Genomic DNA, 27,096 nt, shown 5'->3' on the forward strand with positions numbered 1-27,096 from the left:
GTTTGAGACCAGCCTGGCCAACATATGGTGAAACCCCATCTCTACTAAAAATTACAAAAATTAGCTGGGCGTGGTAGCGCACACCTGTAGTCCCAGCTACTTGGGAAGCTGAGGCAGAAGAATCGCTTGAACCCGGGGACGTGGGGGTTGCAGTGAGCCGTGATCATGCCACCGCACTCCAGCCTTGGCGACAGAGCAAGACCCTGTCTCTTAAAAAAAAAAACAAAAAACAACAACAATACTATAAACAAAGTAATTACTTTTTACCCCAATAGAGAAAGTATCATTAGCTTACTATCAGATAGCCAAACAGAAATCAGAGGAAATGTAATATACCTACATCCCTGAGGCCAGCAATGTTACAGGTTACCAAGATTGAGATGTGTCTGATGCAGAAAAAAAAGCAAGAATTTGCTACAACAGGATTAGGGAAAGCATCTAACATTTACTGTATATCCACACATGTAAGGCACTGCACTAGGCATCTTGTACACGTCTTAATCCTCATTATACTTAAATGAGTAAAACAGTATATTCTCATTTTACAAAAGAAAATAGGCTAGGCATGGTGGCTCACACCTATAATCCCAACACTTTGTGAGGCTAAGGCAGGAGGATTGCTTGAGCCCAGGACTTTGGGACCAGCCTGGATAACAAAGCAAGACCCCATCTCTTAAAAACAAAACAAACAAAAAAAACAGTGATGGTCCAGTGCAGTGGCTCATGCCTGTAATCCCAGCACTTTGGGAGGCTGAGATGGGAGGATCACTTGAGGCCAGGGGTTTGAGACTAGCCTGGTCAACATAGCGAGACCCCATCTCTGTTAAAAAACAAAAAAAACAAAAACCAGTGAAAAAACAGAACTGTTAAGGAATTTGTCCAAGGCCCCACAGCTAGTAAACAGGATTGGAATCCAGAATTCTCTGGCCCAAAGCCCCAGTTCCCAATGGTGCAATTGTAGCAATAAGCAGAAAGGAATTTTTAGGACATTTTTGCACAAGTATGTTAAATTTTATGCTTACCTCTTTGCTTCTTCCTTCTGCTGCTCTTTCCAACTACTTTCCATGTAACGTAAGGCATAATCACTTTCATCTTTGTATCTGATAAAAGGAAATCAAAATGATAAAAAGAGAAAACTTCAATTTTCTAAAGGAACTACGTCCTCTCATTTAAAAAATCAATATCTCCTTTAAAACTAAATCAAGCACACATTTAGAATTACTCCTTGCTTGGCAGCGAGTGAGGGGAGTGGAGGATGGATAGGTTTCTGAAGTAAAGACAAGTTTTAGATAAGCCCTTATTACCCTCAGAGGGCAACTATTCTGAAGCTAATGTTCATGAAGGTACCGATCCTACAGTGCTTCCTCAACTCACTCACCTACATTTACTTGATAATTTATAATATTAAAATTTGAAGGCACAGTATATTTGAAAATTATTTTATATATAATAATCTAATTTGAGCTTCATGACCATCATGAGGTGGGGAAAGACTTTAGACCAGAGGAAACTGAAGCAGTTGGGTTAACAGACTGACCAAGAACATACAGCTTGTTCTTTCAAGAGCCAATCTACTTCTACTACACTAAGCTGCTTCCATCTCACTAAATATATATCTTATAAGAATAACAATTTAAAAGGGTTATTTTTTGTTCCTCATGCAAATAACTACAGAAACTATTTTGAATTAAATATAAAATATTTAGTGCTAAAAGAGTACATTTATTTAAATAACAATCACCCAAGGGTTCCTAATTAAGAATTGTATTCAGTGCCTCCACTATTAGTTTATTACCCCATGACATGAATTATTCAAAATAAAAAAAGGATGTCATAGTTATCTGAATCTTCTTTAGTCTTACTTTTTTCGGTCATAACCAAAGATTTCTCTAATGTGCTTGGATATTTCTTCCTGAGGCTCTCCTTCATCTTCAATAAAATCTTCCATTTCAGAGTCGTATTCATCATCATCGTCATCTTCCTCTTCATATTCTCGCTGCCTTTTGTAACCACTAGGGAAGGGAAGCCTTTGAGGACCTAAGAAACCATTATTTATAAGAATATTACAATTTAAAATAGTTCCAATGCAGTTCTATGTAAACTGAAATTGTGAGTCATCAAGATGGTATCCTTTAAAACCAGAGCAAGCAGGCTGGCCCTCAGCGCAGAGCCGTCATCCTTGCTGTGTCATGGTATCCAGAAGGAACAGAACTCCTGTTTTATCCCAGGGCTTACCAGAAATATCTTGTTACATTTTCTAGCTTAGTAGTGCCAATATTTCTGAATTTATAAGATCATAAAATTTCTTTCTTTCTTTTTTTTTTTTTTGAGACAGAGTTTCACTTGTTGCCTAGGCTGGAGTGCAATGGTGCCATCTCGGCTCACTGCAACCTCTGCCTCCCAGGTTCAAGCAATTCTCCTGCCTCAGCCTCCCGAGTAGCTGGGATTATAGGCATGTGCCACCACGCCTGGCTAATTTTGTATTTTTAGTAGAGATGGGGTTTCTCCACGTTGGTCAGGCTGGTCTCGAACTCCCGACCTCAGGTGATCTGTCTGCCTTGGCCTCCCAAAGTGCTGGGATTATAGGCGGCGCCACCACGCCCGGCCAAAATCAGTAAAATTTCTAAAAATAAATACAATTTACAAACCTCCACAGAATCATTAACTTTTGCCAAGACACCAAAAGTAGCAACTACCATCTACTATAATCACAATTTCATTTAAAAATTTAAAGTTGAATGAAGTATGAATGACTCTCAGAATTATATTGTTCAAACTGAGTAAGTTTGACTGTAGGAAAAACTCACTACATTATCCTTATTTTTGTCATTTTACCAAAAGACTGATAAAAACTTTGCAAAAGACAGGCATTGATCAACAGCCCAGGATCTGGGAACAACTACTTTCTAGTTTTTGATTACAGACACTTCTTTTGTTCTTCTACGGTTGTTTTTAATATGCATGGCTTGTCTCCCTAGCTTAGTTTCTCAACCTTAGCTCAATGACATTTCGGACCAGATAATTCTTTGCTGTCAGGGGGCTATCCCATGCATTGTTTGTCAGCAGCATCCCTGTCCTCTATTCAGTAGATGCCAGTGGCATCCCCCATCCCCAGTTGTGACGATTGCCAAAAGTCCCCTGGAGGGCAAAATTGCCCTTGTTAAGAATCAATGGTCTAGTTGAACTAGGAAATTTAAAACAAGTAATTCAATCATTGGTTCCTTTTTATATTCTCCGTGGAGCCTAACAAGTGCTTTAATAAATGTCTATTAGCATAAAGCAAGTACGACCTAGCAGCTAGCAGGTGCCACCAATGATCATATACCTTGGGACAGCAGATTTCTGAAGGATCGGTGTTTAGGATCTTGATACTAACCATTATAACAAGCAGAAACACAAGTACAATCTAAAAACAGTTCCTGGCACATAACGGGTGCCCAAGAAATATCTGCTGAATAAGCTTCCGATTATACTCTGATCCTTGAAGACAGGTCTCTTTAGTCCTCAGGAAAAAGTAGATTAATTCATCCATTGTAGCATACATATGTAAGTCACGTACATTCACCCTGAATGTTCACAAATCACAAAGCTAAGTTTATCACACTTGGGGACATTTCAAGGGTGAACACAGAGATCCTAGACAAGTCTCTTTCTAAAGACCTTTCCAAGCCATTAAAGGAACTCTCAGCAGGGAATAGTGACTCATGACTATAATCCCAGTATTTTGCGAAGCTGAGGAAGGCGGATCTCTGAGCCCCGGAGTTAGAAACTAGTATAGGCAACATATTGAAACCCCATCTCTATAAAAAATAAAAAGTTAGCCAGGCATGGTGGCACACGCCTATAGTCCCAGCTACCTGGGAAGCTAAGGTGGGAGAACTGCTTGAGCCTGTGATTGTGCCTGGGCAACAGAGCAAGACCCTGTCTCAAAAACAAAAAAACAAGGAACTCTCAACCACAAGGCAGATAAAACATCACGATTCTATCAACACTACAGCACATTAAAGGACAGCACATGAGGGGTTCAAAGGGTCCCTGATAATATAAAAACTCTTTCCAATTTCCTAATGACAAATATATACTCTTTCGGGTGAGGGGAAATTTTACCTTGGGCAGCTCTGTAGCCAGATAGGGGAGGCTTCATTCCATTCATCTGTCCATTGCTGGACCGGCTAATGATATTCTTGGAAGAAATTGTTTCGGAGACAACAGTGCACTTAGGCTTTATAGCGGGACCTGAGCTACTAACTGTTTGCCCAGGTCCCAAGCTGCTCACTGGTCTTCCTGGGACTGAATTACTGACAGTCCGTCCAGCTGGAATTGAGCCACTTATGGATCTCCCAGGGCCACTGACAGACCGCCCCGGGGGGCCCAAGCCACTCACTGGTCGTCGAAGTTCATGTGGACTGCTCACAGGCCGGCCAGGGCCACGAGAGCTGCCCAAGGGTCTTGCAGAACTACCTGAACCACTGATGGGTCGCCCAGGGCCACCTGAGCTGCTTGCAGGTTGTCCAGGGCCACATGTACCACTGACTGTCCGCCTAGAGGGATTTGAGTCATTGGTTGGCTTCTTGGATCCACTGATTGATCGCTCAGGTCCTGAGCTGGAGCTGCCATTCTGGCGCCTAGGCACAGGGCCAGAACTAACTGTGGGTCGAGCAACCCCTGTGCTGGGCTGCCCAGGGGCTGAGCTAGAGCTGCTGCCTGGCTGCCTGACACCTGGACTCTTAGCCTTATTGTGTGGGGTGACCATGGGCCCAGGCCTGGAATGGCTAGGATGGGACAGAGATTTTTTGGCTTTGTGCTCAACAGCAGATTTCTGAGTCCTGTTAGCAGAAGTCTTTGGGACACTTGGTGAAGAGGTGCTGGAATGAGGCTTTCCAGCTCCATTAAAAACAGGTTTGTCATGGCCCTCACGAAGTGAGGGTTGGGAGCTATTGCCAGATCCTGCCTTGATCCTCTCTCCTGGCATGGATTTGGATGAAGACAAAGCGAGGTGTTTCTCATTGGCCATGCTGGGTCTTGATTTCTTCTCAGCATGAGGAAGGGGCATTCCTTTGGAAGAAGGATGCCTGTCTCCAGAACCTTTGCTAAGTTTTGTGCCCACACTTTCTTTCTGAGAGGGTGCCTTTTTGGACACAGTTGGAGGTAGTTTTCCATCTGTCTCAAGTTTTTTTCTCCTATGCTTTCGTTCAAGGAATTCTCGCTCCCTAAGTTCTTCTGCAGTCATAGGTCGCTCTTCTGATTTCTTCACTACCTTGATTTCCACTGGTTCAAACTGCTTTTTCTCAGCCAGCCTGAGTAAATCAGTGAAGTTCATGGGTGGTGGGGCACTTTTAAGGGGGACCTTTGGTTTGCTTTCAACTTTGGGAGGTTCTTGCTCTTCCTCATACTCCTGCTCTGACTCTGCGTGATTGTACTCCAGGAATTCATTCTCTTCTTCCATTTCATACTCTCGGTCGGTTCCTTGGCTGGTATGGCTTTCTGTTGCCTGCCTCTTCTTTGACTTTTCCTCAATAGGAATCCCATTGTAACCATGGAAATTATCCTTTGTCCTCTTGGCCATAGCTCTTGCTTTCTTGTCATGTTTGAGCTCAATTCGCTTTTTCACTAGTTCCTCTTTTCTCCTTTTCTCCTCTAAGGCTAAAAGGGACAAAACAAGAATATGTTATTACTTCGAGATCTCAAGATTGCAGTATGCTCAAGTCAAAACACAATGTTCAGGTTACAGTTTGAAGACATCTAGGAATCAAATGAGGAAGTCATTTGAACAAGTATCAATTGAGTCATCTTTACATAATGAGTGGGAGACATATGGGTTTTTCTATATGACTAAGCAAGTGGGAGACTTGGTTTTCAGCTTTAAATATACAAAATACTTCAAACCAAATACATTACCAAGTTAAGAGAACATTAGTATCCACTTAGTAGTTGTTACTAATTATGATTCAATGAATACTTAAACATATTGAATCAGTTTCTTTGTATTTGCATGAAGTAGAACTATTCGAAATAAAGACTTTAAAACTTATCTCTATTTTAGCCTTTTAGATAGCATTCTGTTAATAAAAATTAAAATACAAAATGGGTAGAAACACTTTCAGAACCAAGATTAAAGAAAGAATGGAGTTCTTACTGGGGACTTACTATGGCCAATTAGAAGACATGGCTACTAACCCCCAAAAAGCTGTTACTTCAAGGGGAGAAAAAAGGAAAACGTTTATACAAATGATCGAGATAACATATGTAAAGCCATGAATACAGTCAGTTAACCTGGACACACACACACACACACACACACACACACACACACACACACCCTCCCAAATCTGTTGGCCTGTTATGTTTTTATAAACAGCCGCTGGTTTAGTACAAGCTAGATGGTGAAGATGGAATACTTTAAAATTGAGAATAAGGCTATAGATACATACCTTTTCGTCTCAGCTCCTCTTCTTTCCTTTTAAGAAAAGCTTGTACAGCTGCTGATTGGACACCTTTAACTTTTGGGTCTTTTTTTGGAGGCCCCACTGCCAAACTATACCTTTTCTAAAAACAAAAACAGTAAAAGTTACAAGCAATTCAACTTTTAAAATACATTATTAGGTATAAGGCACTGTGCCAGGTAATAAGAGGTATAAATGTTAACTGTGAAACCTATTCTGAATAATTGAGAGATCATATAACCCATAATAAAGCTTAGCTATAAAATTTCAGACTATTTATTACGTATGGTGATTTTGGGGTACAAAGTTTCCAGGTAACATCCCAAAATAATGCATAAATGAACAATTCACAGAAACACTTTCAGGCTATTTTCCAAAAAAGAACCTGGACTGGGTAACTAAATGAAATCACCACTTAGAAGAATCGATTATTTGTGTTTTAAAATTCTGATTTAGGCTGGGCTCAGGGTCTCATGCCTGTAATCTCAGCATTTTGGGAGGCGGAGGCGGGCGAATCATGAGATCTGGAGTTCGAGATCAGCTTGGCCAACATGGTGAAACCCCATCCCTACTAAAAACACAAAAAATTAGCTGGGCGTAGTGGCGGGTGCCTGTAATCCCAGCTACTCAGGAGGCTGAGGCAGAAGAATTGCTTGAACCCGGGAGGCAGAGGTTGCAGTGAGCCGAGATTGTGCCACTGCACTGTAGCCCGGGCGACAAAGTAAGACTCTGTCTCAAAAAAAAAAAAAAAAAAAAAAATCTGATTTAGGCCAGGTGCGGTGGTTCACGCCTATAATTCCAACACTTTGGGAGGCTGAGGTGGGAGGATTACCTGTGGTCAGGAGTTAGCAACCAGCCTGGCCAACATAGCGAAACTCCGTCTCTACTAAAAATACAAAAATTAGCCAGGCATGGTGGCGCACACCCGTAATCCCAGCTGCTTAGGAGGCTGAGGCAGGAGAATGGCTTGAACCCAGGAGGCAGAGGTTGCAGTGAGCCGAGATTGCGCCACTGCACTCCAGGCTGGACAACAGAGCAAAACTCCGTCTCAATCAATCAATCTATAAGTAAGTAAGTAAGTAAGTAAATGTATAAAATTCTGGGTTTAAAAATAGCCTGCCTTAGAAAGAAGCATTTCAAAGTCCAACTTTTCAAACGAACAGAAAAAACTACTCCTCACAACTATTTTCTCTCCTGACTACTCCAGATGACATTCTAGTAGAGACTCATAGCTACATGTTTTATTTTGCTTAGAACACGGAAACACTGAGGTTTTACTTTGACCACACACAAAGGCTGGGGCAAACCATAGCAAAAAAGCATTTCAAAAAATCTATGCAATAAAGGCCCAATTCCCAGCAACCTTTAACTGTAGCTCTTATGTTCACTAAATGTTAATTTGCCTCACAACCTCCTTTTTAGACAGGTTCCTATAACACCCAAAAAAAGCTTACATTATCCTGGCACAGATGAAGTCTCTGGACCTCAGTTTTTATGTAACTGCATCAAGAAATTACTAAACTCAAGTAATGTTAATTTGAACTACAAAAGGAAAAATATTTCCACTTTATAAGTACCTATTATGAGAGAAATATGATGAACATAGAGCTAAAATAAATTCAGACCAGGGATGATTCACCTCTACGACCATTCCACATTAAATCCAGGAAATAAGATTTTTAAAGTATCTTCCTTTTTTTGTTTTGTTAGGCAGATGCATTCTCATCTAACGTACCTGTTGCTGTGGCTAGCAGAAAAAGAAACATGTCCAAGAACAAATTGAGACAACTTAGGAACAACTTAGGAACCAAAAAAGTATTCCCAAATATGTATGAAATTCTTGGAGGAAAACCAAACGATATGTGCTTACTATAAGGCTGCCAAATACGACGTATCTTGAAACAGGCTGGAAGTTTCAACTAAATTAGTCTGCCAACAAAGCAGCTGGCCAAGGAAGCAGGCTCTAATCCAACCTGAAAATCTCACATGATAGCAATGCTGAGAAGTGACATATCCCTAATAGAGAGAAGTCCCAAGACAGCATCCAGATTTCTTTCCCAGTCACCTTGGCTAGGCCACAGTGAGATCCTTTAAAGTCCATATCTTTGTAAATTTAATTTTAGACTCTTTCCATAGTGGATAGGGGCTCAATATTTAAAGGAGAAAAGGGAGAAGGGAGAGGAGAAAGGAGAAGTAATACTGCTAACCTAACTAGATATATATAAAATTGCCCTTGTTTACAAGAAAAGAACCACAAACATAGGTATTAATCACAAGGAACTTACATTTTCATTGTGGAAAGGGCACCATGAATATGATTCAAATGAAGACATAGAAAAAAACTCATAAGCAGAGGCACACACTCACTCCACTCCATCCCATTAAGGGATTTGGAAGCAGAAGAAGGTGGATTTTTTTTCACTAACACTTAAGATTTTCCTGGCCAGGCGCAGTGGCTCAAGCCTGTAATCCTAGCACTTTGGGAGGCTGAGGCGGGAGGACCGCTTGAGCCCAGGAGTTAAGACGCCAGCCTGGACAACATGGTGAGAACTCATCTCTTTAAAAAAAAAAAAAAAAAAGGCTGGGTGCAGTGACTTACGCCTGTAATCCCAGAACTTTGGGAGGCTGAGGCAGGCGGATCACAAGGTCAAGAGATCGAGACCATCCTGGCCAACATGGTAAAACTCCATCTCTACTAAAAACACAAAAATTAGCTGGGCGTGGTGGTGCCTGCCTGTAAGCCCAGCTACTTGGGAGGATGAGGCAAGAGAATTGCTTGAACCAGGGAGTCGGAGGCTGCAGTGAGCCAAAATCGCGCCACTGCACTCCAGCCTGGTGACAGAGCAAGACTCCGTCTCAATAAACAAAAAACAAAAATTTCCTGTCCCTGTCCATTATATAGCTCATAGAGTTACAAAGCCCCATACAAATCAAAGCCCCATACAAGGTTTTCCCCAAGAAAAATGCAAATACATATATTAGCGTTACTTATTTTAAACAGGACTGGTTTGCTGTCCAAATAACCCAGCATTGAGCACTATCTAACATGATTTTGGGATAGGTATCTTTTGTCTTAACCTGGGACTGCAAGAGATAGAAAGTGGGATATGACAAACCAAAAAGCTGCTCTTGACTGAATACTGGTATCCAAAAGGGAAAACATCAGTGTCAATGGGGCATAGTTTAATGCAGTGTTCAGTAAGCTTCAGTCATTTGCATACTACCTTTATGATTTTTGCCTTTGTGGTATACTACCCCTACCATTACTTACTAATTTAAAAAAACATACAGAGTTGGCCGGGTGCGGTGGTTCACGCCTGTAATCCCAGCACTTTGGGAGGACGAGGCGGGCAGATCACTTGAGGTCAGGAGTTCGAGACCAGCCTGGCCTCGAACTCTGGTGAAACCCTGCCTCCACTAAAAGTACAAAAATTACCCAGGCATGGTGGCTCACGCCTGTAGTCCCAGCCAGTTGGGAGGCTGAAGCACGAGAATCACTTGAACCCAGGAGGCAGAGGTTGTAGTGAGCCAAGATCACGCCACTGCATTCCAGCCTGGGCAACAGAGTGAGACTCGGTCTCAAAAAAACAAAAACAAAAACATCATGAGCCATTATTATAGCTTTACCTCAGCAATAATATCCACAAAATGACTGACTTGAACAACTAGTTATATTTTTCCAATTCATATAAAAATACATACTATTAAGCCGGGCACGGTGGCTGACACCTTTAATCCCAGCACTTTGGGAGGCCAAGGTGGGCGGATCATGAGGTCAGGAGATTGAGACCATCCTGGCCAACACGGTGAAACCCTGTCTCTACTAAAAATACAAAAAACTTAGCCAGGCGTGGTGGTGGGCGCCTGTAGTCCCAGCTACTCGGAAGGCTGAGGCAGGAGAATGGCGTGAACCCGGGAGGCGGAGCTTGCAGTGAGCCGAGATCGCGCCACTGCACTCCAGCCTGGGCAACAGAGCAAGACCCTATCTCAAAAAAAAAATACATACTATTAAAATAAAAAATATTTTATTTGTAAAAAAATGTAGAAATATTTTAAATGGTATATTTGTATACCATTTATATCCAGGCCCTATATGTGCTGCTCTTTAAAAACACTGACTGAGGCCGGGCGTGGTGGCTCACGCCTGTAATCCCAGCACTTTGGGAGGCTGAAGCGGGTGGATCACCTGAGGTCAGGAGTTCGAGACCAGCCTGGTCAACTTGGTGAAACCCCATCAAAATACAAAAATTAGCCAGGCGTGGTGGTGGGCACCTGTAATCCCAGCTACTCTGGAGGCTGAGGCAGTAATTGCTTGAACCCAGGAGGTGAAGGGTTGCAGTGAGCCGAGATCGCACCACTGCACTTCAGCCTGGGTGATTGTACTCTACCCTGGGTGAGAAGAGTGAAACTCTGTCTCGAAAAACAGAAAAGAAAAGAAAAGAAACACTGACTTAGGGAACAAAAATACAGGAAAGGCAGAAAAACAAGTAAGGTGGTGTTCAGGAACTCAGATTTGCTTTGAAAAGAATAACAAAGGCTACTTTTAGCTTTTTTTCAAAGTATACACCTATTCTCATCAATTTATAAGTCAACTTCAAATTCTGCCTTTTTAAACAGCTCTAATCATTAAGGATACTTAAGCTGGTCTCACATTTAACCCAACAACTTTGCAGTACTTGTTGTACTGTCCTTATGATGCAGCAGAAATTCAATAAATCTATACAATGTCTATTTTGTTGATCTTCAACAACTTAAAAGGCTAGCAGTAAGGCAAGGTCAGCACTGCTTTAATGAGGCTTAATCTTGTTTATATGAACTGAGCCATAATCAATTAATTTCTTATATCCTCTGCAGCTTAAAAAATGTACTCAGGCCAGGCATAGTGGCTCACACCTGTAATTCCAGCACTTTGGGAGGCTAATTTGAGAGGATCGCTTGAGCACAGGAGTTCCAGACCAGCGTGGGCAATATAGGGAGACCCTGTCTCTCCAAACAATTTAAAAATTAGCTGGGCACAGTGGCATATGCCTGTGGTCCCAGCTACTCGGGAGGCTGAGGCAGGAGGATTGTCTCAGCCAGGGAGGTCGAGGCAGCAGTGAGCCATGGTTGTGCTATGGCACTCCAGCCTGAACAACAGAGTAAGACCCTATCTCAAAAAAAAAACAAAAAACAAAAAACCAAAACCAAAACCAAAAAAAACCTCAACGGCACAAATACCAATACGATATTAAAACACCCTTAGACAAAGTTTAGGTTCACAACCTAAAAAAAAGACTGGGTCACTAGAGATCATCTTTATATTTTTGGAAATATCTTTGAATGGCCAGGCATGGTGGCTCATGTCTGTAATCCCAACACTTTGGGAGGCTGAGGTGGAAGGACTGATTGAGCCCAGGAGTTCGAAACTAGCCTGGGCAGCATAATGAGACCCCCATCTCTACAAAATATACAAAAATTAGCCGGACACTGTGACGCACGTCTGTAGTCCCAGCTACACAGCTGATGTGGGAGGATGGCTTCCGCCCAGGAGGTGGAGGCTGCAGTGAGCCATGATTGTGCCACTGTACCCCAGCCTGGGTGACAGAGCAAGACTCTGTCTCAAAAATAAAATCTTTGAGATAAAGTTCATATACCACAAAATTCATCCATTTAATGTATACAATTAAATGGTTTTTGATATACAGTTGACCTTTAAACATGGTAGCATGGGATGCCACCACCCTGTGTGGTAAGAAAAAATTCCGGCTGGGCGCGGTGGCTCACCCCTGTAATCCCTGCACTTCGGGAGGCTGAGGCGGGCAGATCACCTGAGGTCAGGAGTTCGAGACCAGCCTGATGAACATGATGAAATCCCATCTCTACTAAAAATACAAAAAATTAGCTGGGCGTGATGGCACGCACCTATAATCCCAGCTACTCAGGAGGCTAAGGCAGGAGAATCGCTTGAACCCAGGAGGTGGAGGTTGCAGTGAGCTGAGATCGCGCCACTGTACTCCAGCCTGGGCAACAAGAGCAAAACTCTGTCTCAAAACAACAACAACAACAACAACAACATTCCATGTATAACTTCTGACTGCCTAAAAACTTTACTAACAACTCAAAGTTGACCAGAAGCCTTACTGATAACATAGTCAATTAACATACATTTTATGAATCCTGATATACTTTTTTCTTAATTCTTTTCAATATTTCTAGGCTATGTTCATCTGCAGGTTTTTTTAAATTGTCACAAATTTAAAAAACACTTATTGGAAAAAAATCCATGTATAAGTGGGTCCACACAGTTCAAACCTATGTTGTTGAAGGGTCAACTGCATCCACAGAGTATAACCAACACCACCATCTGATTCCAGAAAATTTTAATCATTCTCCCAAAAAATCTCTTAGCTTTAGCAATGACTCCATGTTCTTGTCTCCCCTCAGCCCCTGGCAAACGCTAATCTACATTCTGTCTCTATGCATTTACCAATTCTGGACATTTCATACAAATGAAATCGTATAATATGTAGCTATGATGGTTAATTTTATATGTCAATTGGACTAGGCTATAATACCCAGTTATTTAATCAAACATTAAGCATTACTATGAAGGTATTTTGTAGATATAATATCTACAATCAGTTGACTTTAGGTAAAGAATACTACCCTCCATAATGTGGATGGGTCTCATCCAATCATGCCAATGAAGGCATAAGGGCAAAACCCGAGGCTTCTAAGAAAAGGAGTTCTATCTCAAGACTACAGCATGAACTCCTGCCTGATTTTCCAGCCTGCTGGCCTGCCCGAGAAATTTCAGACTTGTCAGGCCTCCATATTCAATTCCCTAAAATAAATCCTACTGGTTCCATGGAGAACACTGACAGATACAGTGGCCTTTTGTATCTGGCTTCTTTCACTCAGCATGTTTTCAAAGTTCATGTTGTAGCATGTATCAATATTTCCTTCCTTTTTGTGGCTGAATAATATTCCATTGTATAGATATACCATGCATTATTTTTATATTCATCAACTGAATATTAGGATTGTCTCTACTTTTTGGCTATTATGAATAATGCTGCTGTGAACATTTGTGTAGAAGTTTTTATGTGGATGCACATTTTCCTTTCTCTTAGGTATATGACCACAGATCTTTTTCTCATTGAGCAGGCAAGACCTTTCAAAAGGGGGTTGCAATAGACCCTGGTATCAAAAGATGTGTTGTAATGGAATATTTTAAAAGACAGTTCCCCAGAGGGGCAGCCCAGTGGAGAAACATTTTTAAAAAGAGAGACAAAAAAAAAAAAAGCTTCAGGCTGGATTACATTATATTCTATTTAATAACCCAGAAGAACTATTTGGCACTTCCCCTCGCATCACATGGTCATATTTAGCTCTAGCAGCAGCACATCAGGATGCACCCATCAATTCTGAATCTGAGTCAAGGCACCAGGCCGCTTCATTGTTTGAGCTTCATGGAAAGCAGCTGGACAAGAGTTTCTTTTATCCTAAGCATATCCATTTTATTACACTGCAAGCCAACTCAGTCATTCTGCTACACCCCAATGAATGATCCACCACAGTGAAGCTTGTCATTTAAATACAACATCAGAGATTTTGCCAAGATTTGTAACTCTGAAGCCAAGAGCTTTAGAAAATATTAAGCCACTTTAAAACATATCTGTTCCTTGCATTTAAACTGTATCATCTAGGCCAGATTAAGAAAATAAGGAGACATCAGTCTAGAAACATGTGTACACCAACTACTGTATGTTATGTTGGAATCGATAGTCAATCCCTGGCCAGGCGTGATGGCTCACGTCTGTAATCCCAGCACTTTGGGAGGCTGAGGTGGGTGGATCACCTGAGGTTGGGAGTTCAACACCAGCCTGACCAACATGGAGAAACCCCATCTCTACTAAAAATACAAAACTACCCAGGCGGGATGGCGCATTGCCTGTAATCCCAGCTACTCGGGAGGCTGAGGCAGGAGAATTGCTTGAACCCAGGAGGCAGAGGTTGTGGTCCGTCAAGATCGCGCCATTGCACTCCAGCCTGGGCGACAGAGCGAGACTCCGTCTCAAGAAAAAAAAAAGTCAATTCCTCCATGAAAGCTGTTCTTTACCCAGGAGATAACATATTGTTTCAACTGTAGAAAATATAAATTTCTTGATGGCTTTACATAAGAGATTTATAACTGGTTAGAATTAGGAGTTAGGAATATTCAAAGAATGCTGCATCCTTAACTTTAATAATCACCACAGTTTTTAAAAATTTTCTCAGAACATCAGAGTCAGAGAAAGAAAGTAGGCCTGGAAAACCAATGGTTCCATTAGAACTGCTTAGCTGGATGGCTAAGAAGATAAAAATTAATAACCTGCCCCAAAAGATGCTATTCATAATTGCTATGGAGTTAAATGTAAATTTTACTGTTATTGTGTTTACAAAAACATACCTGATTATAAAATGTAATAATATCAGATAGGTGTCTCATGGAGTCTCTAGTCCAACCTCTATGTTAGAAATGGCCCAGAACACCTGTGTATTTACTGGCAATCACACGGTTTATAGCAGAGTCTGAATTAGAATCCAGATCGCCTAACTCAGCCCCAAAATGTTCTCACTACAACACATCTCATTTTTTTTTTTTTTAGAAATACATAGGGTCTTGCTTGATTTGTCACCCAGGCGGCTGGAGTACAGTGGCATGACCTTGGCTCACTGTGGCCTCAAACTCCTGGGCTCCAGTGAGTCTCCCACCTTAGCTTCCCGAGTAACTGGGACTACAAGCACACACCACCACAACTGGCTATTAATAATTTTTGTATTTTTTGTAGAGATGGGGGGGGGCCTCACTTTGTTGCCCATGCTGGTCACTTCTAATTTAACTCCAACACTTTCTTTTTTTTTTTTTTTGAGATGGAGTCTCGCTCTGTTGCCCAGGCTGGAGTACAGTGGCGTGGTCTCGGCTCACTGCAACCTCCACCTCCTGAGTTCAAGCAATTCTCCTGCCTCAGCCTCCCAAGTAGCTGGGATTGATTATAGGCACCTGCCACCACACCCAGGCAATCTTTTGTATTTTTAGTAGAGACAGGTTTCACCACATTGGCCAGGTTGGTCTCGAACGCCCAGGCTGGAGTACAGTGGCGTGGTCTCGGCTCACTGCAACCTCCACCTCCTGGGTTCAAGCAATTCTCCTGCCTCAGCCTCCCAAGTAGCTGGGACTGATTATAGGCACCTGCCACCACACCCAGGTAATCTTTTGTATTTTTAGTAGAGACAGGTTTCACCACGTTGGCCAGGTTGGTCTCGAACGCCTGACCTCATGATCTGCCCACCTCAGCTTCCCAAAGAGCTGGGATTACAGGCGTGAGCCACAATGCCTGGCTCCACCACTTTCATCTCTAGTTTTTAATTTAACTCCAACACTTGGATCTCTAGTTCTAACCTCCTTTCCCTAATTTCCACCTGCCATTTGGATAATGCCAGTACTTCAGAAAGGTCTACAACCAAACTTCTATCTTATCCTCCCTCACCTTCAGACTCTACTTCTGTTAACCATGCTGGCACTGTCCTAAACAAGCTGTAAATATCCTTCTGCCTATCAGTTTCCAAATGATTTTGGTTCAGCCTTTACATTTGTCTCCCATCAGACTCTACTGTATACTAAGAATGTCATTAAAAAACAAAAACAAACAAACAAAAAACAGAGTTACTGCCTAAGGCTGGAGTTGGGGATAGGGAACTGGATGGGTTCAAGCTGTGTAGGTAACAACCTTCCTCACTATACCATCCTCAGTACACGCCCCTCATTCAACACAAGCTCATGATTAAGAGCAAGAACTCTGGAGCTAATCTGCCTGGATTAGATTCTCTGCTCTACCATATCTAGCGTTAGCTCTGTGACCATGGGCAAGTTACGGGCCTCAGTTTTCTCATTAGTAAAATACTGTTCATTATATGGTTATTATGATGATTAAATTAATTAATATATAAAGTGTTTAGAACAGTGCCTGGCACAGAGTAAGCACTATAAAGGTTAATTGTTATTCAGAAAGAGATTATCTTGGTAGTGATGGGGAAGGGAAATAACAGAACCTCTATGGGAAAAAGGTGAACAGTAGTTTCTAAAAGACCCTCTCCCTAAAACACTAGTTGAGAGGTACTGCTCTAGGCTAGAAATCCAACACTGCCCCAGACATGAGACAACATCTTCAGATCTGTGAAAGAAAATGGAGAGTCTATTTGGGGCTTCTAAAGGTTGTTCAGCCCCGAGGAGGTTGACTTTGGAGACGGAGTCTTGGAGCATGACCTATTAATTAATGACCTTTTGTTTTAAATTAACTTCCTTATTTTTTTGTACCAGGCTCAGACTACATGGCTGAGATAAAAGACCCTTGGCCAGGCATGGTGGCTCATGTCTATAATCCCAGCACTTTGGGAGGCCGAGGTGGGTGGATCACCTGAGGTCAGGAATTCGAGACCAGCCTGGCCAGCATGATGAAACCCCATCTCTACTAAAAATACAAAAAAAAAAAAAAAAAATATTAGCCAGGCGTGGTGGCACATGCCTGTAATCCCAGCAAAGACTGGAAGGCTGAGGCAAAAGAATGGGTTAAACCTGGGTAGCAGAGGTTGCAGTGAGCCAAGATCATGCCATTGCACTCCAGCCTGAGTGACAGAGCAAGACTCCATCTCCAAAAACAACAACAACAAAAAACCCTTCACCGGGAGTGGTGGCTCACGTCTGTAATCCCAGCACTTTGGGAGGCCAAGGCGGGTGGATCACTTGAGGTCAGGAGTTCAAGACCAGACTGGCCAACATAGTGAAACCCCATCTCTACCAAAAAATACAAAAATTAGCCAGGCACGGTGGCTCACGCCTGTAATTCCACCACTTTGGGAGGCCGAGGTGGGTGGATCATGAGGTTAGGAGATCGAGACCATCCTGGCTAACACAGTGAAACCCCGTCTCTACTAAAAATACAAAAAAAGTAGCCGGGCATGGTGGCGGATGCCTATAGTCCCAGCTACTCGGGAGGCTGAGGCAGGAGAATGGCGTGAGCCCGCGAGGCGGAGCTTGCAGTGAGCCGAGATCATGCCACTGCATCCCAGCCTAGGCAACAGAGCAAGACTCCGTCTCAAAAAAAAAAAAAAAAATACAAAAATTAGCTGGGCATGGTGGTGCATGCCTGTAGTCCCAGCTACTCGGGAGTCTGAGGCAGGAGAACTGCTTGAACCTAGGAGGCAGAGGTTGCAGTGAGCTGAAGTGGCATCACTGGACTCCAGCCCAGGCTACAGAGCAAGACTCTGTCTCCAAAACAAAAAAAACCTGACTGAGATAAGAGACCCCTTTACTATTCCACCCTTAATGTGGAATGTTAAATACACCCTTCCCAAAAAAGAAACACTGCCTACTACCAAATTGCTGCAACTATGCATTAACCTTGTACAGAAAATACTGAAATCCTGTTAAGCTTCCCTAGACCTTGCCTATATAAAAGATTCTCAGATCTCTCCATTTTGGAGTACTCCATTTGGCTATTATGAATAATGCTGCTGTGAACATTTGTGTACAAGTTTTTATATGGATGTATGTTTTCCTTTCTCTCAGGCATATGATCATAGATCTTTTTAACACTGAGCTAGCAAGACCTTTCAAAAGGGGGTTGCAATCAGACCTTGCTATCAAAAGATGTGGTACTGGAATGTTTTAAAAGACAGCTCCCCTATCCCATAGGGGTAGCCCAGTGGAGAATCATGTTTATAAAGAAAAAAAGCCACAGGCTGGATTACATTATATTCTATTTAGTAAGGCAGAAGAACTATCTGGCACATAAGAGAATGCATACATCCTGAAATACACACATTTTGAAATTTTCTGCTGTAGGATTATCTGTCTGCTTTGTGGAGTCTGCGTCTTCCCAGGTAGCCATCCTCAAACTGCACTCAAATAAGCTCAATATCATATTGCCAGGACCTCGTTATTAAGGTTAACAGATCCAAGGGTGGGGAGCAATCCAGTTACAATCCATTATAGATCAAACATTACCTGCAGAAAAAAGACATCTACAAAAACTTTTTGTTGGCCCACACTGTTCTTTAAAAGAAAATGTAACTACTATGCAAATCGTGGGCTTTTTTTAAATACATGGAGCTTGGCACCTATCATTTTTTATCCAGACTACTTCAAGAATTTACATTATCTACCTGGCCCCTGAAGACATCTGAATTTGCTGTCCTAGTTAATGTCCTGGGCTCTTACTTTCACTACCTATGGTTCTTATCCTTAAGGGGCTATAGGCAGACCCCCAAATTCTGGTATACCTGGTACCACATGAAGGTTTGCCCTTTACCTTTCGGTTTGTGGCAGTGGAGGTCATACCAGAGCTTCAGCAGCTTTTCTGGTTGTTTTTCACAGTCTCACTGGGAGAAAGACCATATAAGTTGGCTTATGCTTTACAAGCCATCAGTTATAGCTATGTGATGGCCCGGTGTGGTGGCTCGCGCCTGTAATTCCAGCACTTTGTGAGGCCAAGGCAGGCAGATCACTTGAGGCCAGGAGTTCGAGACCAGCCTGGCCAACATGGCGAAACCCCATCTCTTAACTAAAAATACAAAAGTTAGCTGGGCATGGTGGCGTGCAGCTGCAGTCCCAGCTACTCAGGAGGCTGAGGCAGGAGAATCGCTTGACCCCGGGTGGCAGAGGTTGCAGTGAGCCCAGATCGCTCACTGCATTCCAGCCTGGGCGACAGAGTGAGACTTTGTCTCAAAAAAAAAATTATAGCTATGTGAAACCTGTAAGAATCCACATTCTAAGCTCTAGTATTCTACCAAAACAAGTTAACTACTTTGTTTTTCCTACTGGAACCCAGGGAGAAAAATCAAGTGCAAGTTTACCAAAAATATCTTTTCTCCTTTATATATAAACAGAGCCAGTGACGACAACTTGTTTCATCACCTTGATCAGCAGTTATTATATATTCAGTTTTCCACTGGGAAATGACAGTGTGCCTACTATTTCTGGGCCTGATGCAATCCTACCTTTAACATAAAAAACTATTTGTTAAAAATTAAGAAACAAAAAAATGATGATTAGGGAAATACTCACAGCTTCTCAAGACAGATACAATAGGTAGCTTTAAAAAATAAAGCTCTGCCGGGCACGGTGGCTCACGCCTGTAATCCCAGCACTTTGGGAGGTCAAGGCGGGTGGATCACAAGGTCAGGAGATCGAGATCATCCTGGCCAACATGGTGAAACCCCATCTCTACTAAAAATACAAAAATTAGCTGGGCGTGGTGGTGGGTGCCTGTAATCCCAGCTACTCGGGAGGCTGAGCCAAGAGAATGGCTTGAACCCAGGAGGCGGAGGTTACAGTGAGCCAAGACCATGCCACTGCACTTCAGCCTGGTGACAGAGGAAGACTCTGTCTCAAAAAATAAAAATAAAAATAAAGCTCTGGCCGGGCATGGTGGCTCATGCCTGTAATCCCAGCACTTTGGGAGGCCGAGGCAGGTAGATCACGAGCTCAGGAGATTGAGACCATCCTGACCAACATGGTGAAAGCCCGTCTCTACTAAAAATACAAAAATTAGCTGGGTGTGGTGGCATGCGCCTGTAATCCCAGCTACTTGGGAGGCTGAGGCAGGAGAATCGCTTGAACCCAGAAGGTGGAGGCTGCAGTGAGCAGAGATAGCGCCACTGCACTCCAGCCTGGTGACAGAACGAGACTCGTCTCAAAATAACAACAAAAAGCTCTGCAGAGTCTGAAGGCCTGAAGTGGCTGTACAGGTGTTTGGATTTTAGTCTAATCATCGCTAGTCACTGGATTTCCTTACCATAGTAAAGGTCTGACCCAAGAACTCTGAAGACTGAAATTCTGAGCATTAGCTCTGATAGGTTCCAAATGAAGGTGGGAGAAGTTGGCGAACAGGGAAAAATGAACCAATCAATAGAGAGAGATGCAGCCTAGTTAGTTATTGCAAAGCCTCTGTGGTTCTCACATCAATTAATCAAGTAAATTTATAACAGCAGGGTGTGTATAGGGCAGGGAGGGATGTAGCTGTCTTTTCTTTTTTTAATTTTATTTTTCTTTTCATTTGAGACAGAGTCTCGCTCTGTCACCCCGGCTGGAGTGCAGTGGCACAATCTCCACTCACTGCAACCTCTGTCTTACTGCAACCTCCGCCTCTCAAGTTCAAGCCATTCTCCTGCCTCAGCCTCCTGAGTAGCTGAGATTACAGGTGTGCCCCACCATGCGTGGCTAATTTTTGTATTTTTAGTAGAGACGGGGTTTCACCACGTTGGCCAGGCTGGTCTCAAACTCCTGATCTCAGGTGATCTGCCCACCCTGGCCTCCCAAAGTGCTGGGATTACAGGTGTGAGCCACAGCACCCGGCCAGAAATAAAGCTGTTAATTGATACGATAGTCCCCAACTCTCTATTTCTTTGTTTTTATAATTGTGAAATATCATAGACATAGTGTACAGGGTAACAGATTATTACAAAGCAAGTATCCTTTTAAGCTACCATCGAAGTCAAGAAACATTTCAAGACAGGCCTGGCTCAGTGGTTCACACCTGTACTCACAGCAGTCTGGGAGGCTGAGGTGGGCTGATCACTTGAGGCCAGGAGTTTGATACCAGCCCTATCTCTACTAAAAACACAAAAAAATTAACTGGGCGTGGTGGTGCACCGCTGTATTCCCAGCTACTCAGGAGGCTGAGGCAGGAGAATGGCTTGAACCTGGGAGGCGGAGCTTGCAGTGAGCCAAGATTTCACCACTGCACTCCAGCCTGGGCAACAGAGACTCCGTCTCAAAAAAAAGAAAAGAAAAGAAAAAGCTTTATTTCTTTTAAAATAGATAACAACAACAAAAAAACAACAAACACTTTATTTCTTTTAAAATAGATGGCAAAAAAAGAAAAAAAGCTTTATTTCTTTTAAAATAGGTGGAATAAATATGGGGAAATGTTAATATGCTAAATACGGGGTTTGGGTATATTAGAAATGTGTTAACATGCCTTATGTTTGAAAGTGTCCAAATTACTTTAAGCTGATAAGGAAAAAGTAAATAGAACAGTTAGATGAATCAAGTTAAAGCAAATCAAGTAAAGCATGAAATTTGGCCAGGTGTGGTGACTCACACCTGTAATTTCAGCACTTTGGGAAGCCGAGGTGGGCGAATGACTTGAGGAGGGAGTTCAAGACCAGCCTGGCCAATATGGTGAAACCCTGTCTCTACCAAAAATACAAAAGTTAGCTTGATGTGGTGGCAGGTGCCTGTAGTCCCAGTTACTCAAGAGGCTGAGGCAGGAGAATTGCTTGAACTCAGCAGGTGGAGGTTGCAGTGAGCCGAGACCATGCCACTGCACTCCAGCCTCCAGCCCGGACGACAGAGTGAGACTCTATCTTAAAAAAAAAAAAAAAAAAAAAGAAGAAGAAATTTAACTACAGTCTTATTCTATTCCTCAATAGTTTCTTTTGTGACTTTAATTCCACATAAAAAGATAAGAATTATAATGCTGGTAACTAAATCAAACTTCTAGGCTTACTAGCTTTGGCGGGGAGAGGTCAGAGAATGCATGATTCATAAAATATATGGCTATATTATCTATTAATTTTTTTTTTTTGAAATGAAGTTTTGCTCTTGTTGCCCAGGCTGGAGTGCAATGGCACCATCTCAGCTCACTGCAATCTCCGCCTCCTGGGTTCAAGCAATTCTGTCTCAGCCTCCCAAGTAGCTGGGATTACAGGCGCACACCACCATGCCCTGCTAATTTTTGTATTTTTAGTAGAGACGGGGTTTCATCATATTTGTCAGGCTGGTCTCAAACTCCTGACTTCAGGTGATTCTCCCGCCTAGGCCTCCCAAAGTGCTGGGATTACAGGCCTGAGCCACTGCGCCCGACCATCTATTAAATTTTAAATTATTTTTTCCCCTTTTTGATTCTTCTGTTATTCCAATCATAGATAATGCATATATTATGACATATACACATATTTTGAAATTTTCTGCTTTACGATTATCTGTCTGCTTTTCTCCCAGTAGCTACTGGCTTTCAGAATAAGAAATGACTTAGTTCTGATTCTTCCATAGAACAGTACTGGGCATCAAAGCTAGTACTATCTTTGAACTTTACTGAAATTCAGTAAGATCTAGAATGAAATACAGACCAAATTATGCAAAGATGAATGGTTACTAGACCCATTATTGATTCATCTGGAAAATTTACAGATGCTTCTGGAAAGTAAATCTGTTGATCTGGGTTTCAAAGGTTTGAGTCTATACCTTCAACATGCAAAGCTTATGACTCACGGCTTAGAGGAATGGTTATTCAGAGTTCTTGGGATAACGGATGGCTGTGTGTGTGTATATATACATATATTTATAAACATAAATATAGACCTTTTTCAGATCAATATTTTCAAAGGGATAAAAGAATGAACTAGCCTCAGAAGACAAAAAAAAGCTGCAGAAGAGAAAAAAACGAATATTGCAATATACGAATATCTAGGAAATGCAGAGCACTTCGTCGGAGCTCAATAAATTCTAGCTGAATTGACTTTCAGAGCCGTTTTAGTTCTACACCTCACTGCTCAAACCGCAGGCATCACCATGCAACTTATCGGTTTACAGCTGTGCTGTGGGTACCATCTGAAAATCTGGAAATGATTAGCTTATGCAAAACAGCCACAACCCCCAGAAACCAGGCGCTCTCCACCACTTTACCATTTAACTCTTACACCGCTCTTGCGACTGTAAGCGAATTGACAAACATCTACTGAGCAAATGGGACCTAGATTTTAAACAAAGACTGAAATCTGGAAGGCTACAAGTAAACAGAAGCTGAAACTAGCTCACCTATTCTGTTGGCCAAGGATTTCGTGGAATCTGCTAACCTTCTCTTCCCAAAAGATGATACCCATCCCCTGGGAGGTGATAATTTAATCACCTCGGTGGCTGAGTGGGTGGGGCCGAGTCAGAGAATTCTTTCAAGAAATCGCTAAACGTTTGACTTGAAGATCGATGAGAAGCCAGCCAAAAAGCTATCAAGCCAAGGACCCCAAACCCCCTAACTCCCTTACATACATATTTCCTTCCCAATCTCTGAGCTGAAGTTTATGTGGAAGCCAAAAACTACCAGAGCTAGAATCCACCGCGTGCCAGGCACAGCTCACTCACGGCTTTCACGCAATTCTAGCTACAACACCCAAACCGCAAAGTCCCTGTTGCAGGGGTAAATAAGCTGGCGAAACCCATTCACAGGAAGGCTCCCGCGTCTCGTCCCAAGCTCCTTTCTCCCGAGTTCCCAAGAGTATAAACCCAAGAAAAGGAAATAAGGCGTCCGGGTCTTTCCTCTCCCGGAGCCGATAGGCGGCTGCCTAGAAGTTTCATGGGCCACACACATTCCGAACTTGGAAGACTAGGGTCCCCTACATTGATGCCCCAGCTGCTACTTACCGGCACATTGTTGACACCTTGTCCCTTGGAAGCTATCATGAGAATTTCTCTGAAGTCCATGTTGGGCCGAGGCGGGAGAGACTGGGCCAGGCACTCGGAAAGGACTGACAGCGCACCTAACCGAGGCGCCCAGCTACAGCCAAATGCACTGCCTCGGCAGCCCCACTCCCACCCCGCCTCTGCGGGACCACTTCCGGCGCCTTCCTATGCCGTCTGCCCGCCCCCTTCCCTCCACGGCCTATATCCTTTCAGGGCCGCCACAGCGCTCGCGAGTCCCTGCGTAACTTCCGCTTTTAGGCCGAGACACGTACAAACGTGATACGTGGCTGCTGGCGTCGGCCCGAGGGGCAGGGACTAGGCATTTTAGCAACCAAGGGGGTGTGGCTAAGCGAGAGAGGGGCTTCCCTGGTGGCCCGGGCGCGCGGTCTTGTCATCTTGTTGCTTCTTGTGAGCGCTGGGTAGAGAAAGTGAGGGGGTAGAGGGTTTACTTGCCAGGCCTGGGTTCTCTGGGTGTCACGGGTAGGCGCTTAGATCCAAAACGGCGGCGCCACAACAGCTGAACAGACGGATCTCGAGCCGGGGTTTGGGCTACTTGTGTCCAGGTGCTCGCGAAGCTGCGCAGGCGCACACAGCAGCGCCGTGGTCCTGTCTTGGATGCACATTACTCATCAAATTCGGCCACATGCCGTGCGCTTACCTCCTACTCAGATGCACGCGTGCCGGGGATGGGGGCACGCGCTTACTTCTTTTGCCCCGTTTAGAAAATAAGTTTTATGTGGAGCAGCCAACCTGTGTTTTTGCTCAGGCAATGGATTAAGGAATTTCTCACATACAGACCCAGCCTTGACATAACTTTGGTGTACTGATGAACATATGCTTCATATTCATATTCATTGGGATCCTAGTCCTGACTTCCTTTGGAGAGTTATCTTGGATCTGTAAGGTCATTTCGACTTAGCAAAAACACTGAAAATAATTAGGCAAACCTGGGTCTGCAAGTGGGAACCCGCCTGGGGATTGATAGCAAACAGGTACTCGGGATCTTTTCGGTGAGATGGAAATGCCTCCAAACTGGATAGTGGGGATGGTTGCACTATACATGTACTAAAAATCGTACACTTAAGACGGGTGAGAATGATACAGTATGTAAATATGTCAAGCTGTTAAAACATGCTAGACAAAGCTGCTGAGTCTTACTCTTTGATGGTTTAATGCTGCGAACGTAATTCAAAATCAAAGCTGTTGGAACTTTAAGTTATCTTGCGCCTTAAAAGAATGTCATTATGGAACCTGAGCTACATAACAGGCAGCTGCGTTTGTTCCTCTGATTATCGATTAGCCTTTCTTTCCTACATCGTTTTGTGAAAACACCGGGAGAAGACAGCCATGTACAAACCAAGGAGAGAGACCTCAAGGTAACCACACCTTGACCATGGAATTCTAGCCACCAGAATTGTTAAGACAATAAATGTCTGTTGTTTAGGCCACCTAGTCTGTGGTACTTTGTTATTGGCAGCCCTAGCAAACGAATACACTGGCATATGGTGTTTTCAATTAATGTCAACCATCATTTCTCAGGGAAGCTCTTCCTGAGCTATCTCAGGGCCCCTTTTATAAATTCTTAGAGCCCCCCAGTATTTCCCTTCATGCAACATTTTACGGTTTGTAATTACATATTTGTTCTTTTTTTTTTAAACTATTGGCTATATCTGTGATAGGTAGAGCTATGAAAATGGGCATAAGCCTATTTTACCCATCACTATTTCCATCACCAGCACAGTTCCCTGCTAATGCACATAAAAGCTGCAACAAAGATTTTTTGACCAAATTAATGAATCAATAAGTGGAAAGCTCCCAAGATTCAATATTGTAGTACTTAGCATACATTGAGCCATTACTATATGCTTAGTGCTTGACCTGGATTATCTGACTTAATCATGAGTGTTGTATAAGGCATTTCCTGTTACTGTTTTATAGATGAAAAGCTGAAGCTTGAAGAGATGAAATTAGACTTATACTGTACCATTAGTCAATCGGAGAGCCAAGACTAGAACCTTAGATTACCCAAACCAGACTCTATATTTCAGTTAGCCCATTTGAACTGGTACAAGTCTATGTACATGGAGTTATAATGTAAAAGGGCTTGGATTAGGTAACTAATACCTAGTTAGTCAAAATCAAGAACAACTGCTGGAGGTGGGAATGAGGTAAGGAATGAGAGGAGCAATTTTCCTGTATCCTTGTAAAACATTCTATCATTGAGTTCAGCAAATACTTCCTGGGAAACTACTACTGTGTGCCCAACCTTATGGATGACCCATATCCTGCCTGCCTGATCAGAACTTTTAATTCTTGTGTGAACACAAGTAACAATTATGTAAAACAGAAAGTGCTAACTGTATTAGGGATACAAAGTGTGGGGAATAGCGTTGCTAGATTTAGCAAATAAAAATGTGGACATCCAGTTAGGATCTTGCTCTGTCACTCAAGCTGGAGTGTGGTGGTGCGATCACGGCTCACTGCAACCTCGACCTGGGCTCAAGCCATCCTCCCACCTCAGCCTCCCAAGTAGCTGGGACCACAGGTGTATGCGACCACACCTGGTTAAATTTTTATTTTTTGTAGAGACGAGGTTTCACCATGTTGCCCAGGCTGGTCTTGAACTTCTGAGCTCAGGTAATCTGCCCGTCTGGGATTCCCAAATTGCTGGGATTATAGGCATGAGCCACCGTGCCCAGCCCATCCAGTTAAATTGGAAAGACATACACCAAAAATCATTTGTTGTTTATCTGAAATTCAACTTTAGGTGTCTTGTATTTATCTGGCAACTCTAGAAGTGTTGGAATTCCAGCTACAACATTACATTTAGAGAGTGTGAAAAGCATATTAAAGGGTTGAAAGAACAAGTAGTGGGTGTATTTAGGAGAATGCTAGGAAATAAAGGTCAGAAAAGTAAGTGAAGGTCGGGCGAGGTGGCTGACACCTGTAATCCCAACACTTTGGGAGGCCGAGGCAGGCGGATTGCCTGAGGTCAGGAGTTCGAGAACAGCCTGGCCAACATGGCAAAACCCTGTCTCTACAAAAATACAAAAATTTGCTGGGCATGGCGGTGGGCACCTGTAGTCCCAGCTACTTGGGAGGTTGAGGCAGCAGAATCGTTTGAACCCGGGAGATGGAGGTTGCAGTGAGCCGAGATCATACCACTGCACT

The 27,096-nt window shown here is 43.0% G+C and overlaps 1 protein-coding gene across 1 annotated transcript in view; it reads right to left on the minus strand.

The window, feature by feature from the left end:
- The window catches only part of SPTY2D1 (SPT2 chromatin protein domain containing 1), a 29,378-nt gene extending 4,052 nt beyond the window's left edge, over positions 1 to 25,326 (minus strand). The window contains exons 1-5 of the mRNA XM_003818253.6: positions 23,887 to 25,326; positions 6,432 to 6,546; positions 4,108 to 5,643; positions 1,863 to 2,037; positions 1,023 to 1,100 (exon numbers count right to left, since the gene is read on the minus strand). Of these exons, the coding sequence (XP_003818301.2) occupies positions 1,023 to 1,100; positions 1,863 to 2,037; positions 4,108 to 5,643; positions 6,432 to 6,546; positions 23,887 to 23,946 (1,964 nt within the window). The 5' untranslated portion in view covers positions 23,947 to 25,326. The remainder of the gene's footprint in view (positions 1 to 1,022; positions 1,101 to 1,862; positions 2,038 to 4,107; positions 5,644 to 6,431; positions 6,547 to 23,886) is intronic.
- Between the last annotated feature and the right edge of the window lie 1,770 nt (positions 25,327 to 27,096).

Source organism: Pan paniscus, chromosome 9, assembly GCF_029289425.2.
Source record: "Pan paniscus chromosome 9, NHGRI_mPanPan1-v2.0_pri, whole genome shotgun sequence".
In the NCBI taxonomy this organism is placed as follows: Eukaryota; Metazoa; Chordata; class Mammalia; order Primates; family Hominidae; genus Pan; species Pan paniscus.